Genomic DNA, 18,981 nt, shown 5'->3' with positions numbered 1-18,981 from the left:
TCACAGACTCTCAGAGTTGGAAGGGAACCTCCGAGGCCATCTCACCCATCCCATACCTGAAGGAGAACCTCCTCTGCAAAATGTAAATGTTGTTTCCCCCAGTAGAAGGTAAGCTTCTTGAAGGCAGGAAGTGTTTCATTTTTGCTTTTATGTTCCTAGTGCTCAGCACAGTGCTTGGTATGTAGTAAGTACTTAATAAATACTGACTCAAATTGAGCTTGTGCAAGTTGTACAGTGTGAAGGGAAGAGAAACCCACTATGTGGTATTGTAGGAAGAGCACTGGCTTTGGAGTCAGAGGACCTGGGTTCTAATTCAGCCTTGGTTACTTAGTAACTATGTGGCCTTGGATAAGTCACTTTACCTCTAGGCCCTAATTTCTTCATCTGTAAATGAGGAGGTTGGATTAGATGGCTTCTAAGGTCCCTTCCAGCTCAAAAAATCTATACTCCTATAATCTCCACCTTAGCTTGTTAATATTTTTATTAAAAATTTTACATTGGCCCAAATAGAGAAGGCTTTTGTGTTCGTCTTTTTTTTGATGACTTCCACAATTTAAGATTGCATTGAATTAGAGCACTCGGCTTATGTTCTTTGAATGTAATTTTAAAACCATACGTGAAACAGTTTCTGCTGGTGGACTTAGGTCCTGTTCTGTTCTCTTGCCCTGGTTTTTTTTAGGCCTTAGAAATTTCATTGGAAGGTTCAAACCAGTCAATAATGCTAAAAATGTATGTTGTCATATTACAGGTGCTCTTGGCCTCAGCGAAGAGCAAGTGCTTAAGCTGGCATATTTAGAGGGGCAGACATTAAAAATGGGGGGAGGAGGGGGAATAGAAAAAACATCAAGAAGTCAAAGGGTCACAATTACTGGAGAGTCAAGAATGCGTCTGAAACTTGTCCCTGATGAAGCCCAGGCTTTGGTGAGATGATCTTGATGTCACGTCAGGAAGAAGGAAACTAATGATCACAGAAGAACATTTGTCTAGACCTGATACTCTGGTTATGCCAGGCTTTCATCACTCGTCCCCAGTTTGGTGTGAGCATGACTAGATTGGTTGCACATAGCAGGATTCCCCCTTAGTAAGTAAGAGGGCCAGTTGTCTTATCAGGAAGGGAAGGGTCTCATTCAAACATTTTTTAATGTTACAGACAGATAGGTATCAATTTGCTAGAAAGACAAACTTTTAGCAAGGAAAAGTTCAAATAAATGAAAGTTTCCAGAGGAGGAGAGGCAGGACAAATGTGCTCTAAAAGGGAGGAAGGAATCTGGCTACAGCAGAGATGGCCTGGTGCAGGACTAGCTGCTTAGTGGGGAGGGAATTGGGGGGGAGGGAAGAGGGAGGAGATTGGGTGGGGAGAAATCCATGGGTTTTAAAGATCACAGATCTTTACAAATCCTTAAATGCTTGTTCTCTTACTGAACTCTTCCAAAGCCTAATAATCCTATATCTCTTTGTGTTTTATTTTCAGAACTCTAGTACACAGTTAATTAAGAAAGTGGCAGTGGCTCCAGTGAAGACAGTAGCTCCAGTCAGGGCAGCTGCTCCGGTCAGGGCAGTGACTCCAGTAAAGGCAGTGGCACCCATCAAAGCAGTTGCTGCCCCTGTGAAAACTGTGGCACAGTTGGGAAGTACTGTGGTAACTTCCTTCCAGAAACCTTCCATAGTACAGGTAGGTTCTGACTGTCTCTTGACTCTCTGTCCATTTTGTATTCTTCACCTATTTGGCAAGGATACAATAGGTAAGTGACTGCTCTTATTCTATATAAACTAGTTGTTTGGGGCAGTTCTTTAATTTTAGCCAAGTAAATCACTTAATTATTATATATGAAGGACTTCCTAGAATACCTAAAATAGTAATAACACACACATAAGATTAAGATTTACAAAATGCTTTTTTAATGACAATCATGTGAAGTAGGTTGTATAAGGAGTATGGGTCTCATTTTAAAGATGAGGAAAATGAGGATATGAAATGTTGTGATTTGCCCAAAGTCACTCAGCTAAAATAAGTATAAAGGACAGGACATGAACCCAAGACTTCTGAATCCACTATTCTTTCTGTAGTGCTCTGTTTAATAGAATTGAAATAACTTTGGGGCCTGGCAGAAGTTAGTCTGGTGTAGAATCTGGCACTTGTTAAAGCAAAATAAATGCTTAACTATTTAGGAAAGGTTCATTATGTGAAAATAGGTCCCTAAGAGTTAACTGCTTTTTGTGATTCTTTTATTTGGAAACCAATTCATTTCATGATAGTTTGGTGGCAGATTTTTACGTTGATTTCAAAGGGCTAACTGGTTTTTGGGGAAAATGATTGCCACAGATACTACTGTTAGTGTGAAATATGTGGGGAAAACTCTTAGCACAAATGGTTGTAAACTTCAACTTCCTTCTCACAAGTACCAAACTGAAAATTTTAGTAAAATTGTAAAGAGTGGTAGATTAGAACTTGAGTGCGTGAATCATTCAGAACCAAGCACCTGAACTTGAGGAGTAAGTTGGTAAAGACCAAGGATAGAGTTTGCAGGATAACTTTGTAAATGTCTGAAAAGGAATAGAAGTACTTTAGCAGAATTAGCTGGCCTAAATTTGGAAACTTTTGTACTAGTTGATTTGAAGCATAGCCGTTTGTCCGATGGTTAATTTAGGAATATATCACTTGGTGTCTAGGGATTAGCATGGTATAATTGACAGTAGTGATACAACAAGAGGAGTAGTGTCAGACCTTGGAAACTGAGATGAATCTGTGCTTATTTTAATAACTATCAGTGCTTTGTATAGGAGAGACAGAAGAAAACTAAATGTTATGTCTAGGTCTCTGTTTACTAAAACAAGTGAAATAGAGTTAGGGCTATGGCTGGTGATAGGATATGACCCTTCAGAGTGCAATTTATACCTCTTTTTAACATGAACTACTTCAGAGACCAAATAAGACAATACATCATGTTCAGAAAATGAAATTAAGAAAAAGTACCCATGTCCATCTTGTGGAGAAAACCAGCACTACTTTAGGTTTTTAAAAATTTCTTGATGGAAATTAGAAGTGGTTATGGAAACCATTAAGGATTTGTATGTAAATTTAAAGGCAAAACCCATTTTATAATGAAGTTTAAAATGTTGTTTCCCTATCCCTAAAGTAACTCAAGGAGTGTTTTCTTGTACTACTATAGTAGTTGATGACATATGAACTGGGAGGAAAAATACCTTGGATAATAAAACAGTGTTGGATAATACCCAAATAATTTGTTGTATGTCTAGTTCTTCTTTAGTGATGGACTGCTTGGTGATGGGTATATTCTGATGGCGTACCTTAGCCCACTGGTTCAATCAGTAGTTAATATGTTGAGGGGGAAAAAAGAAGAAAAATAAACACTTCTAATTATAGGATGGTCACTTTTGGGTCTACATGTGTTTTTCAGATGCAGAAAATAACCTCGTATTCAAATTTGGTTTTACCTGCTAAATTTGTACGCATTCAGTTCACATTACTGTCTTCAGACCTCAAATTCTAGCCCCTTCATCATCCACATATACGAGATGTGTACATCCTTTTCTTTTTTCACAATTTCCATAGGTAACTGGATGGAAGCTTGGGCAGAATGCATTTGAGGTGAGAAGTTATATAGACTTGGAGGACTATAGGGAGATTTCCTAGAGAAGGCTGATATGATAGATCTTCTGTGGGCCAGTTAGAAGTCTCATAAAGTTGTGGGGAAGTATTTAGTTTAGCTGGAAGGAGATGGAGTTGAGGGACTCACAATTAATGGTGTAGTCAAGTTAGAAAGTGGTATGAAGATTGTATTTCCTTGCAGTCAGTGGCTAATAGAGGAAGAAAAGGAGGAAACAAAAATTTTTTATTAAATGTTTAATATGTGTCAGCCACTGTGCTGAATGCTTTACACATTATGTCATTGATTCCTCATAACAACCTTGGGAAGGTGCTATTATTTGTCCCCATTTTACTGTTGAGGAAATTGAGGCACACAGGTTAAGTGACTTTCCCAGGGTCACACAGCTAGTTAAATGTGAGGTTGGATTTGAATTCAGGCAGTCTTCACTTCAGGCTTAACACTCCACTGTACCACCTAGTTGCCTTAATAGAGAAACAAGAAGTGCCATTAAGGCTCACCCCCTCTCTCGGTTATAGGTTCTACAGAGCCACAAGTTTCATAAGGTTCATCTTCTGGTTTCTTCTCTACTAGGTCGAAGTTTCATTGGGTTGTCCTGGGCAATGAGAAAAAGGAAGAACCCTGACATAAAGGGAGTGTTTTCATAAAATGGTCATCAGCTAAAGTCATAGGTGATTTCTGTTATTTTGACTTAACATATAGTTGCTACATAGAAAGAAGGATTTTTTAGACAGTGAAGTGGACTTAGTGAATTTCAGTCACAGATTCACAGTCTGGAGTTGGGAGGGATCTTAGAGGCCGTCTTGTCTAATAAATATCTGAAAAAGAATCCCTGGTCATCCACCCTTTATTTGAAGAATTCGTTACCTCCAGAAAGTGGTTCCTTCCACTTCAGTAGAGATGTTTGTTCAAAAGTTTTTTCTTACACCAAGCTGAAAGCTCCCTCTCCATGTGTGTGTTACCTGTTGCTGCTCTTTGTACCTTCTGGGTTCATATTGAGAAATATTTTTTAAATGCCTGTTATGTTCAAGGCCCTGAGTTAGTTATTAGGGATTCAAAGGCAAAAATGAACTGGCCAGCTAGAAGTCTAATCCCTTTCCTAGTGACATTTCATTTACTTCCAGATACTGTCACGAGACTAACTATTTTTAATTTTTTCTAATAGATGTACATATAGCATTACCTCAAGGCCCACCCATTGCTGTTCTGATTCCCTTCTTCCTGATGCTTTCCAGCCAATAAATACCCTTGCTGAAATGTATTGCCTAGAATTGAACATCTCCAGATGCAGAGTCTGTCATTTCCCTCATTCTGGGTGCTGTGTGCTTGTTTCTCTTAAGGCATCCTCAAGGGGGTGTGTGTGTGTGTGTGTGTGTGTGTGTGTGTGTGTAAATATTGTTCTATTCAGGACATAGTACACTGTAGGCTCCACATTTTTTTTTCAGACTCTCTAGCTGTGGCTTTCCTGTTGTATTTGTGTAGTTGGTTTATTTTTTGGAACCTGGGTTCAGGACTATATTTTTTAGACTTATTTTGTCTTATGAGATCTAGCCTAGTGCTCTCATCTGTGTAGATCCCTTTTGATTCTTACTCTTTTAGGGTAGTAGAACTCTCTTCCTATATTGTGTTATCTGTAGGATTGATAAGTGTGCTCTCTCTGCCTTTATCTAGGGCAGCTGTTCTCAAAATTTTTGGTCTCAGGAGGACACTTCCCCCTACTCTCCTTTTCCCCCAAAAAGTTTTTGTTTATGTGGGTTATATCGATTGATAGTTACCATATTAGATAAGAGTTTTGACCTCATTACTCCCTGAAAAGGTTTCAAGGATCCTCAAGGGTCACTGAACCACACTTAGAGAACCACTGATCCAAGACATTAAACAGTTCTGCTGTATCTCTTATTCTCCATGGTTTGAGAAGAGACTTGAATTTCTCAAGGGTAGCTTAGGTGCTATCTTATTATTTCCCTATCCACCTTGAATTTCAGCTTCCTATTAGCTATTGATTTGTACTTTCTAGTCCAAACATTGTTCTTCTTGGCAGAAAGAAACAAAACTCAGAAGCAAAAAAAGACTGAATAGTGATGCCTTCTTCCTTTCATGCACTATCACCTTCTCCACATAGCATTTTTATTCCTTTTTTGATCATTTTCTTTTTCCAGTATAGCTCACAATGGTGTTTTTTTTATTCTCCTTAATATTCCTTGCCAGCCTGATCTTATTTTGAGCTTCAGCATTCCCTATTCTCTGATCTTCTTCCCCAAGATGCCCAATCTCCTTTTCTTTCTCCCCCTGCATTGATGAGTGCTCATCCTACTTTCTTCCTGGATAAAATATGTCACTCTGCTCCTTAATTACCTCATTCACCATCCCTGTAACTGTCCTGACTGAAGTGTCTCTCTCTGGCTACCAACTGTCTCTTCTGTGTGTGCTGTCTGTCATTGGAATATAAATTTCTTGAAGGTAGACACTATCTTTGCTTTTGTATTTGTATCCTCAGAACTTAGCACATTGCATGGCACATAATTAAGTACTTAATAAATTCTTATTCATTACTGACATTTTAAAAGTTATTTTTATTGATAACTTTTGTAGTTTACCTTCATTTTTTGAATAAATAAGGTCATCTTCCTGTCCTTTGTAATAGGATTAAAAAAAGGAAACAGAGAAATTTTAGTAAACAGAACAGTCCAGTACATCAAGGATGTCTGAAAATATTTCATACCTATAATCTTTTACCTCTGCAGAGAAGAGGAGGTAGATTTTTTCCCTCTCTTTTCCTTATCCAAGCTTAGTCATGATAATTAATTCTGCAATATTCAGTTTCTTTTTTTTCTGTTTATATTGTTGTGCCTTAACGTTCTTATAGTGTTGTGCCTTCTTCTCACATTGATTCCCACTTTCCTATCCATCTTTCCATCTCCTGTACTTGCCTTTAAAGGCATCCTCAAGGGGGATGGTGCTAGAATCATGTCTCATTTCAGCTGAAGGGGGGAAAAACACTTCAGAATGAAATCAAATGAATGACATGGTTGAAATGATTCCTTTGTGTACTTAATTTAGAAATCTGTATAAGAAATTGCTAATAAATTAATGCACATTCAGTGTGCTTTTATACTTAAAAATCTCCCTGTCTTAGGGAGCTTAGGCGAGTTCCTGCCTTTTCTCTGCCATCTTAGTTCCACCTCCAGTTCTTGAAATTCTTAGAAACTTGTGCTCCGCCTTTAAGAACACAGGATCCTATGTCATAATAAGGCATTGGAGTAGAAGAGTAGGGCATTTGAGATATAGAATACCACTCCTTCCCTTTACTGTTACTGTTTTAACTAGCTTGAGGGTGTTATTAACACAATATATTTAAAATGAAGGCTGATTTTGCTTTTTTGGAGGCAAATATTCAGATATTTTGAGTTGCTGAAATATATATAGGTGCTAACTGGTTTGTGGGATTTTCTTTTAAGTTGGGACCTGCTGAGGGTTTTCCTTAAGAAGGAGGAGTATAGAAAGGAAGTCAGAGTTGGTGGCATTTGAAGTGTACAACAATTTAGTCTCCGCCTACCTTTCCAAATTAGTTGATAAGTTCTCCATGCTTCCATAAATCTTCTTAGAGCCCACTCCTTTACTTTATTTCTCGTTGGAATTTTTTCCTATTGTATCTTTTGAATTTCATTATTGAGTTTTCCATCTTCCCTTTCCTTTTCGAATTTTAAACCTTGTACTCATTGATCATAGAAAGCCACCTAGTCCAGCGTTTCATTTTATAGATGAGGTGACTAAGGTAGAGAGTAGGAGAGAGAGGTTTAAATAACTTACCCAAGATGGTGCAGGTAGTAGGCATCAATTTTGGGTTTTGAATCCTTGTTTTCTGATTACAAAGCCAGTGTTCTTTCCCACTGTAGCATTTTGCTTATGCTGTTTCCAAATCCAGCTAGTTATCCAGCTATGCCCAGGTTTGCTTTCTTCTGTTACGAACAGCAGCCTGGCTTAGCTTGGATTCAAGTTCTGTCTCTTACATTAACTAACTAACTAACTAACTAACTAACTATATATATATATAGTTAGTTAGTTAGTTAGTTAATGTAAGAGACAGAATATATATGTGTGTGTGTGTGTGTGTGTGTGTGTGTGTGTGTGTGTGTGTGTGTGTGTGTGTGTATAAAAAGACTCTAGTAAGTCACATAGGTTGCAGATAGGCACTGGTAGAGGTGGTATCCCAAAGTATTGAAATTACGGGTCTAGACCAAAAAGGAAAATCATGAGTAATGCTAAGACATAGTGTTTAGTCACATCTATTAAAACATTCCAGTCATTTCTTCCCAAGCAACTAGTTTCTCCTTATTGGTGAGATTAAGGTCTAGAATAGTGGTTCCCCTTATCTTTTTATTTTTTTAAACCCCTAGAAGTATGACAATATTGGGACAGTCCAGCAAATCATTTGTTAGCTACTCTTTCATTAGTGAGAGAGCTCAAATTGATGTCCAGATAATTACAAATCTTCCTGTCTTAGGGTTCTTAACCTTTTATTGTGTCATAGACTCCTTTGGCAGTTTTGTGAAGCCTATGGACCCCGCCTCAGGAAAAAAAAAATTAAATTCATGGAACAAAATACACAGGATTAAAAAGTAAACCAATTGTATTGAAATACAGTTAATCAAAATATTTAAAAATAAAACAAGTTAACAGGCCCTGTGTTAAGAACCCCTGACATATAAAGAGAAAGAGTGCACATTAAGACAAGGGCTTATTTTAGGGGACTTGTATATGTAATAGTCTTTCAAAAAATAGGTTCCTTTCTCACAAACATTTATTAGTTCATATATAGTTTATGCTGTAGTTTTCTTAGATAGCTATGAATAACAAGGAACTTGAATACATTTATTTTCCATGTATACATTGAGGTTTCTTTAATTGTTGATTGTGTTGGAATGAAATCTCCATGAGGAGCATATTGTAAGAAATTTTAAATCTTGGTGCATCTTTACAAACGTAGTTTCAATGATCACATTAGAATTGCATGCCTTCTTTTTTCTCCATATGCTACAACTTGGACATTTCTGCATGTAGTAAGCCTTTATATCTGGTATTTTTGTTCTTATAAATATAACGATTATGTTTCCCTTCTGATATGCTTTTAAAAAAGAAACATGCTATGTAACGTCAGTGTTTTTATATATTTGCTTTGTCCTGCAGATGGTGCTAGAATCATGTCTCATTTCAGCTGAAGGGGGGAAAAACACTTCAGAATGAAATCAAATGAATGACATGGTTGAAATGATTCTTGTGTTACTTATTGAAATTGTATAAGAAATTGCTAATAAATTAATGCACATTCAATGTGCTTTTATACTTAAGGAAAAAAAGAAGTATTTTTTTTCATATCAAGCTATCTATCTATATGTGTGTGTGTGTGTGTGTGTGTACACACAATGTCAAGAATGACTTGTAGCTTTTGGTAATGGTGGTAGCATTCTAGTGATAGTTAAGGGTAGAGTGAGATACAACTCCCCATCATTATAGGAGAGTATTACAATAGTGCTAAAATGTAATAGTTTTTTCTCTTTTCAGTCTGTGGCTGCACCCGCCAGTGTTGTCACGGTTACTCCAGTAAAACCATTGAATACTGTAACTTCTCTGAAGACTTCGGTCATTGGAACACCAGCAGCCCCCTTGCAAGACAGCACCCAGAAAGTTGAGATCCCAGCAGCTGCACAGGCTGGCATCTCTGTGGTAATACTTTACTTTGTGATTCTTGAAATGCCTTTCCTTGAATTCTATCATCTGTTATCTAAAGATGAATGCCTGATACTCTTTACGATGTTTTTTCCTTTTCAACCCCCATAAACAGGAAATGCTGGAGAATGTAACAAAATGCAAAAACTTTCTTGCAATGTTGATAAAACTAGCATGTAGTGGTGCTCAGTCCCCAGAAATGGGGCAGAATGTGAAGAAGCTTGTGGAAAATCTGTTGGTAAGTTATTTCTTTTTTTGGGGGGAAGACAGTCAGGGTTAAGTGATTTGCCAAGGGTCACACAGCAAGTGTCTGAGGCCTGATTTGAGCAAACTAACTCCAGAGCTGATGCTCAATCCACTGTGTGGTAAGTTATTTCTAAAATACCCTGCAAACTCTAAAACAGGTAGTGCCAGTTTAATTTAGCATGACAGAAGTGATGTCAACTACCAATCAGAAAAAGACAAATGGTATAATCATTATTTAAAGCCTTCTGTTTGTTAAACGGTCTTGATAAGCTGAACTTTAATTATAGTTTGGATCTTTAAAGTATTATAATCTTCTTTTAAAAAGAAATCTCAAGGTACAACGAGTTTGTATGTCATTTAACTCTAGAGGAAAATATTTCTCTATTGGTCTAAATACAGGCCTTACAGGCATGGGGCGTGGGGCGCGCACGCGCCCCCCCCCCCCCATTAGGCCTATAGCTCACAACTACAGTGTCAAACTCAAATAGAAGCAGGATCCCTGTGGGGGCCTGCACGTCAACTTCAGAAATGCAAATTGATGTTATCTATGTTGTATTGTATTTTTGTTCATTTTGTTACACATTCCCTAATTACATTTTAATCTAGTTTGGGTCCCACAGGAGTTTTGCTAGCCTCTCTGCAAGTTTGACACCTCTGGTTTACAAACAGTATTTATTTTCAGTATAGATCTATGTGTTTTGCTTTCGAAACTTTTCATTTTAGTTATGTAAATTTTTATTCTAATTTAGTACCTAGCATACTTCTTGGCAAATATTAGGTATTTAGAAGTGAATCAATATTGTTTGGGTGTGGGGTCCAGACCTGCATGCAAGGTCCTTTCCCTGAAGCAGGTATCTGTAACATAACAGTCTTAATAGAATTGATTTGGGAGCGTTGAGGGATTAAGTAATTTGCCCATGGTCACTCAAATAATGTAAGAGATGAGAGCTGAATATAGGTCTTTCATGACTGGCCTTTACTCCATCCTGTTGCTTTTTATGTGTAAATGTGTGTTCCAATACACATGAATGTATGTTGATGTTGTATGTTAGGTTTTACTCCTTCAGAAAGTCTGCGATTTAGTAGCTTTGGCTATTCTTTTTGTTATATCAAGCTTTTATTGTGCCATTGTATGCCGTTTTTATGTTTGGGAAACACTTGATTTGACCTGTGTTACGTCAGCACTGGGTTATGTTATATATGATGAATTGGGGGTGAAAGCTTTTGGTATAGTTACAATAACAAATCACAAAAAAATTTACAAGATCAGAGAGATCTAACTAGTTCATTCTAGATTTGCAGAAAAATGTACAAGGAACAAGGCCTTTTCTTTTCCTTAGTTCTCTCTCTTTTTCCTGTCTGATACTGAGAATTTCTTGGGATACTCCTGCTTAGGCTTTGCTGCTATGTTCATTGCTAGATTGCTTTGGATACTCTTTCTACCACTACAGATGACAGCCCTTCCAGATGTTAGTAGATAGTCATTACAAGTCCCTGTGGCAAAAAAGGTGATCTTCTTGTGACCAGCATTTTGATGATGAGCCACTTCAGACCAGCTAGGCTGCTTCTCACATGGTAGCTATAGAGTCTGCCTCTCTGAGCGTCTTTCTTTCCAAGTCTTTCCAACTTAATTTAGGAACTTGTGCTCCACCTTTAAGAGCACAGGGTCCTATGTCATGATAAGGCATTGGAGTAGGAGAGAAGGGTATTTGAGATATAGAATACCACTCCTTCCCTTTACTGTTACTGTTTTAACTAGCTTGAGGGTGTTATTAACACAATATATTTAAAATGAAGGCTGATTTTGCTTTTTTGGAGGCACATATTCAAATATTTTGAGTTGCTGAAATATATATAGGTGCTAACTGGTTTGTGGGATTTTCTTTTAAGTTGGGACCTGCTGAGGGTTTTCCTTAAGAAGGAGGAGTATAGAAAGGAAGTCAGAGTTGGTGGCATTTGAAGTGTACAACAATTTAGTCTCCATCTACCTTTCTAGATTTGTTTTATATTGTTCTTCTAATAGTCAATAAAACCCACATACTAGCAATTTCCCCAAACTAGGCATGGCAGATGTACCTTTCTACAGTTAGTCTTTACGTGCTCCATGTTTGAATGCATTTCTTTCCCTCTTAGGGTTCCTAGATTCCTTCATGGCTTATGTTAGGTGCACCTATAGCTTTTGTAATATTTTCCAGTTCTAAGTCTTCGTCCTTCTTGATCCCTTGTGTATGTGTTCATTTCCTTAGTAGAATGTCAACTTAAATGCAAGGACCAAGCTGTTTTTGTCTTGTGTCCCCAGGGCCTAGCATAGTACCTTGTACACAATAGGCACTTAATAAATGTTTAAATTGTGTGTTTTTTTTTTTTTTTGGCTTAAACACGATGGATTTATGTGGCTTGGTAAACAGATACAATTTTCAAGAATTTTTTCCCCTTGATTTACAGTTGGTATATTCTTTTAAATCCAGTGTATGTCTTTTAGAATATATCTGTTAGTCTGATCTGAAATGACATTCTCAAAAGATCTCCAAGATCTCAGAAAATGTAGTCTGGCCAACACAAGTTGTATTTGTATTTGTTTTTTCTTTTAATAGTCTTCCCCCTGCCCCCCTGGCCTGGACTTCTGGGCTCCTGTTTTTTTCCTTTTAAATGACAGGTTTTTAGAATTGGTGCCATTGCTTCTTATGCTAGGGAAATAATTATAGTTTTAGACCAGTCTATTTACCTAACTCATTAGGATTCTGAATTATATTTGTATTGCCATAAAATGGCAATATCTACTTACCCACAGCTGTTTCTTGCAATTTAGACTTTGTTTTAGGTTATCGAACGTTTCCTATGATTGAAAAGTATCTGTGTCTAGATGAAAGTATATTTTGGCAGTTCTTAAATTATTTTTTAGCTAACAAAGCATTTTATTCTTCTCAGGATGCAAAAATTGAGCCAGAGGAATTTACCAAAAAACTGTACATTGAACTCAAGTCCTCACCTCAACCGCATCTTGTCCCTTTTTTAAAGGTAAGGTTTTTTTTTAGGCAGTTGGGGTTAAGTGACTTGCCCAGGGTCACACAGCTAGTAAGTGTTAAGTGCTTGGTCTGAGGCCGGATTTGAACTCAGGTCCTCCTGACTTCAGGGATGTTGCTGTATCCACTGTGCCACCTAGGTGCCCCTAAAGGTAAGTTTTTTGGGGAGAAGGGGAGAGAGGAGAGGTAGATTGGGAAAGGGGGCAACTGTATGATAAAATTATTATTTTTAATATGAATAAGATCATGATTATTTTGAAGATGGCAGTAATAAAGCTACTAGGGGGAACATTATGAGGTAGAATTTGAAGAAATAGAGCGTGAAGTTCTCCTTGCTTTTTAGCTTGTTAAATTGGGGGGGGGATTGCCTTTATATGCTTGAGAAGTGATGTAATCTATTTTAGTCCAGCCCTTTTCCTTTCCTGTAGTTCTTCATTTAAAATTTTTCATGAGAAATAATATTTTAGACTTGTGTAGTATAAACATACTCTAATTTGTGTTACTTGTATAGGGACATCAGTCAGAATGGTTTGTAGATTTAGGGACAATCCTCTCCCAGATGCCTCTGCCCTCAGTGACCACTGAGGTCATTTTCCTGTCTCACTAATTTGTTTGCTCCCAGCCTTGCTTCTTATCTATCCTTAGGACTGACTCAAGATAGGTTCTTCAATGGTATGACCGTCAGTTGTGTGGGAGGGTGGGAAGATGTACCCAGATACTTCAGGTCACTTTCTAGTCTGCTTTGGTTCACCCTGGACTGTTCTCCTGAATTTCCCTTGTTGCTAATGTCTTTGAAATACCTCCCAGATAGTGGGTTTCTTCTGAAGTGTAGATAAGTTGGGCTTCAGTCCTTTCTATTCAAAGACTTCTTTAGTTCTTACTGTTTTAAAAGGAAGAAGGGGAAAGAGTGATAGGAGTGAATCATTAGGTGTATTATGGATTAAAGAGCTGAATACCTACCTGTGTTAGCAGGACTAAAATTCTTTCTTTCACTCTGGTGCCAAAGACCTTTTCTCCTAACGTTCCAAGTTGACTTGGGCTGGAAAGTTGTTTCACTTCGACCTTTTGTGGGTTTTGCTGCTCTAGAAGTATTTAAAGGCATTTGGAGAGGTTTGGGAGGTTAGGCGAGTCCCTGCCTTTTCTCTGCCATCTTAGTTCCACCTTCAATTCTTGAAATTCTTAAAACAAAGAAAGGGATAATAAAGAAGAGGGACACATCAGTTATCTAGCTCTAGAAAGTATCCCTTGGATTTATATTGTCAGGAGCCTTTGATTTGCCTTCTGTGGTTCCCAGTTTTCCTATTGTCTTCATTCTTTCATCCCTCTGCCTCCACTCTTTTGGAACCTCTGCCAAGGAGACAGGAGCCAAGACCATTACCTTGGAGCTGGAGGAGTCCTCATTCTCTGTAGTTAGGCAGATGGGCAAAGGAGAAAAGAGGGAATCTCTGATCTCAGCATGGAATGTAACCCTCAGCTGGGGCTTATATTCCTGGCATCTTAACATCTGATTTCTGAACGTGTGTTGAGAGGTAGCATGGTGGAGTAGTATATATAGAGCATGTGTATATAGTATGCATATGTTCAATCAAGAGAATCTGGATTCAAATACCTTTGACACATACTGACTGGTTGACTTTGGGCAAGTCACTTAACCTCTTGCTTGCCCTAGTTAGCTCTGTGAAGTCACAGATCCTAGTTTAGGATTGTATATAGTAGTTTGATTCTGCAGTTCTCTTTTTTGGTGGTGGTGGTGGTTGTTGTTGGTTTTTTTTTTTTTGAGGCAGTTGAGGTTAAATGACTTACTGAGGGTCACACATTTAGCAAGTGTCTGAGGCTGGATTTGAACTTGACTCCAGGGCTGCACTCTATTCACTGCACTGCCTAGCTGCTCCTCTGTAGTACTGTTAATGTAGGAATATACTTCAGATACATCATGGCTTAATGTGATTTTAAGGGGAATTAGCATGCGAATCTAGTGGAAAAAATTTTTTCAAGTTCTAAACACTTGATTTTAAAATAAATCTTTTGAGTGTAACTCTTCCAACATCATCTCTCAGCTTTCTAGCAAAACACATTTGACTGCATTGAGGACATTTTCCTTACTTTTGTCTTTTTTGACTTTCCTTTACCTCAGTTAAGTATGATTGCTTAATCTTCATTTTAGAAGGAAAAAAGAAGTTAGCAGTACATCATTCCTACAGTGGAAGAATGGAAATATTCTCCAGTGGTATAACCTAGAAATAAATAAATAAATGAATATATATATGTATGTATGTATGTCTTATTTTGTCTAGGCAGTGGGGTTAAGTGACTTGCCCCGGGGTCACATAGCTAGTAAGTTGTTATGTGTCTGAGGCTGGATTTGAACTCAGGTCCTCCTGAATCCAGGGCCGGTGCTCTATCCACTGAGCCACCTAGCTGCCCCCCCCAAGAAATATTTTTAAACTAGTCTTTTGGCAAGAAGAAAATCACTTCTTCTTGTTCCCATTAGCTTTTAGTTCTTACAAAAAATAAAATTTTTTAGATCTTTTTTCATAACACCAAAATTTCTCCCAGTATCTATCCTTCACCCCCTTTTCCAGGGAGCCATTCCATATAACAGATAATCAGTTTTTAGCTTTTAACGCAACATCCAAAAAGACTTAATTTCTGCCTTTACTTTCCAAAAGCAAGGTGGAACTATTTGGATATGTATATCTAACTATCATTAGATCATCTGGCTTTGTTTGTATTCCTTTCTCTATTTTCATTTTACTTCTTAGAATTCAATTTTTAAATTCATGAATACTCTGGTCATTTTTTTAAAAGCCCAAGTATAGATCTGGTTTGTGTATAGCAGTGGTCCTTAAAGTTTTGGGGAATTTAGATGAGTGTTGTACATTTTAATTTTAACTTTGGTCCAAAGTGTAATTAAATGTTTGCATATGTTGAAACAGCTTTTAGTTATGTTTTTTAAAAGCACTAATTTCCTCATAGCTCTTAGAAAGACTTACATTCTAGGACTGACAGTGTTTTTAATTAATATGCCACTGTTGAAGATAAATTTGATGATAGAAAATAATTTTGTCTGTAATATTTGTTTGCTGAGGTTGAGTATGTGATAGGTTGTATGAGGCAGCACAGTTTTATGGCACAGTGGATAGAGCAGTGGGCCTGGAGTCAGGAATACCTGAATAGATCTTCAGACAGTTACTATCTGTGTATCCATGGGCAAGTCACTTAATATGTCTCTCTGCCTCAGTTTTCTCATCATATAAAATGGGGATAATGATAGCACCTACTTCCTAGGGTTATTGTGAGGATCAGAAGAAATAATAATTGTAAAGTGCTTCACACAATGTCTGGAACATAGTAATTGCTGTATAAATGTTAGTTATTATTGTTTTACTTTAAAAAGCAAACAGACATTTAGAGTTTTCAGAGATGTGGGAAAACAGGAGTTTGTATGGTAAATAATAGTTCATAAATGCTATTTGCAATTTTTTTAGAAAAATTGCTTGTTTGCTTCCTAGTGATCAGGATTGAATTTTTCCATTTCTAGAAAAGTGTGACTGCGTTACGACAGCTAATGCCCAACTCCCAGAGCTTCATTGAGCAGTGTGTTCAGCAAAGTCCTCCCCAGGTCGTCATTCCTACGTGTGCCACTGTCACTCATCCCCCTCCTGTTGTGACCACAACTATTTCTTCAATCCACATGGAAAAGCCCCTCCTTGTTTCTGCAGCACCAACAGTGGGCACAGTCTCCATTCAGACCGCGAGTCCCGTGGCTGGCCCCGGAGGCGTTGGAGTTGTCACCTTTCACTCTGGAAGCCCCGTTACTGGAGCTGGAGGATCCACAGTTGGCGCTGTCCATCCTGTAAATCCGGCTTCTGTTCCAGGGGGCGTGACTAGCAAAGCTGTCACGCTCCATTCTGTAAGTTCAACCACCAGTCCAGCAGGAGTAACAGCTGGAACTGTCTTCCTTCAGCCTACAAAGCCTCTCGTGACTTGTGGTGCTACCACAGTAGCAACTGTCTCACTCCAGCCTGAAAAACCCCTCGTCCCTGGGGCAGCAGTAACTCTGTCACTTCCACCGACGAAACCCACTGTGACTTCTGGAGAAGTCGTGGGGCCATCCATTTCTCTTCCACCTTCAAAGCCAGTTGTGAATTCTGGAGTAGCCACATCTGCCTCTGTAAAGCCTGTCATTGGGCCTCCTATTCATATCAAACTTACACAGCCTGGCTCCTTCATTTCACAACCAGCCAGTACTCCACAAACTCTGAAAGTCAAACAGTTAGTGAGTAACTTTTTTTCCCCTCTAACGTAGTCATATTAATTTGGGGGGATTAAGTCCAGATGTTTTGTTTTACTTTAGACTTTGTAGTTGTAGAGGTTGCAGGCAAATAAAGGGGTTAGTGGAAAAAGGCTATTTATTTGTTGATTGGTTTAATTAGGATGATTAATAATCTTTTGCTTATTTTACTAGTTGAAAGTTTTGTTGAGAGGATGTAAGTGTTGCTGTAGATTTTATGTGCAAGGAATTGTAGGAGCAATTGCTAGGAGCAGGTAGGTGGGGTAGTGCATAAAGCACTGGGTCTGGAGTCAGGAAGACCCAAGTTCAAATCCAGCCTTAGACACTTACTAGCTGTCACACAGCTAGTAAGTCATTTAACCTCTGTTTTGCCTCAGTTTCCTCATCTGTAAAATAGGGGTAAGGATAGCACCTACCTTCCAGGGTTGTGAGGATCAAATGAGATCATAATTATTAAAGTGGTTACTTAGCATAGTCCCTGGCATGTAGTAAGCACTATATCAATGTTAGTTGTTATTATTAAGGAATTGTAGAATACAGGTGTATGAGTAAAAGGTCCTAGGTGTCAATACACAAACAGTGGCACTCTTGTCTAGTTATTTAAAGCAACCTAATGTAGATGAGGAAAAAGACTCACAGAGATTGGTTAAGTGGGCAGTGTCACACAGCTCAATTTCAGGTTGTCTGACCCACCATACCATATTTCTGGTCCCTAACTTACATGATAAGTAGGAGAGTTAAGAAGTGCACAAAAACAAAAACCTCAGTCAGAGTGGGAAGGGGACAAAGGAGATGAAGAAGGAGGGAATTGTACTAAGTATGAGAAGGTGAATAAGACCAGGTTACTGAGTTTTGGGGGCAGGTAGAAAGATTCTGTAGTCCACTTACACACTTCAGGGACAACCAGTGAGTAGTGACTATTGTTTCTTGTCTTTAAAGCCTTGGATAAGTATATTAATCTCTACCTACCTCTTTTTGGGTCTGTCACTACCTTGAATGGAGAACATTCATGGCATGTCCCTGGGAAGGCCCAAGATTAATTGCAAGAATAGCTATATCACAGGGTTTCAGAGTAGAAATTTCTAGGAATTACTACTAGGGAGACAATGAAAGCTTCCAAATGGACAAATGATGTAGTTAGATATGTACCCTTCCAAAATTATTTTAGCATCTGTGTAAAGAATGGATTAGAAGAGAGCAGAATATGGCAGGGAGACTAGTTAGGAACAGAAGTAAAACTGTTACATACCCTTCATGGGTCATACTCAAGTTTGTGTATTTGTGAGTCTTTGGTGATTTCTGTCAGGAAAGAAAAATAAAAACATTTATCACAATGTTTTGGCTTTTCTTGGTATACTTTATGGAAATTGTAACGAAGAAAAAGAATTGTGTCTAGTTAAATGGTGGAAAGTTCTTCCGATTCTTTATATTCCTTTGACCATTCTTTAAAAGAATGTAAAATATGTTAGTTTTTCTGAGAGTTTTGCCTTTGTTTTAGTTTTGCCTTTGTTTCAGTTTCAAATTTGACTTTAGTATGTTATGTCTAGCTATTTAAAAATGGATTGGATATAGCAAAGGCTGCTGTGGCTAAATACTGGCTAGTGGAGATGTGTTATAATTTGGTTTCTAACAGAGTTACCTGAGGCATAGAATACTATAAACTATTTTGTGTGGTAATGCCCCACAGAGAGGCGTTTAGTACTCACAGAGCTGGAAGAGTTCATCAAATAAAATCATTTTTAGATGACTTAAATTAGCATTACTCAAGTTAAGAAATGAATAATTAAAATCTATCATGACTGAGTTTGTAATAGAAGATGGTCTAATTTAATCTTGAGTCTAAGTAAAGGGTAAACATCTTAGTAGAAGTGCAAGGACTTTAAAACACTTCTGAGAAAGTATTTTAATGCAGAAGAAAAGGAATATGGCAAGTGATTACTAAGAATGTTAATGCCCAAGTTTAGCTTGTGGTCCTTCTACCCTTATATTCTGTTTCTTGACGATAGTACCCAGGGATGTATTGTAATAGAAGGCAAGGTTTTGTTAGGTTCAGTTCAATAGA

General features: G+C 37.9%; 1 protein-coding gene across 1 annotated transcript in view; it reads left to right on the top strand.

Annotated features, from left to right (window-relative positions):
• TAF4B (TATA-box binding protein associated factor 4b) overlaps positions 1–18,981 on the top strand; it is a 182,353-nt gene that overhangs the window by 48,874 nt on the left and 114,498 nt on the right. Inside the window, 5 exon segments of the mRNA XM_020968729.2 lie at positions 1,472–1,672; positions 9,192–9,353; positions 9,472–9,594; positions 12,531–12,620; positions 16,167–16,904. Coding sequence (XP_020824388.1) covers positions 1,472–1,672; positions 9,192–9,353; positions 9,472–9,594; positions 12,531–12,620; positions 16,167–16,904 — 1,314 coding nt within the window.

The sequence above is a fragment of the Phascolarctos cinereus genome, unplaced genomic scaffold (genome assembly GCF_003287225.1).
Source record: "Phascolarctos cinereus isolate Bilbo 61053 unplaced genomic scaffold, phaCin_HiC Scaffold_4;HRSCAF=312, whole genome shotgun sequence".
Taxonomy (NCBI): Eukaryota; Metazoa; Chordata; class Mammalia; order Diprotodontia; family Phascolarctidae; genus Phascolarctos; species Phascolarctos cinereus.
The sequence above is the reverse complement of the archived record's forward strand: the minus strand, read 5'-3'. Positions and strand labels throughout refer to the sequence as shown.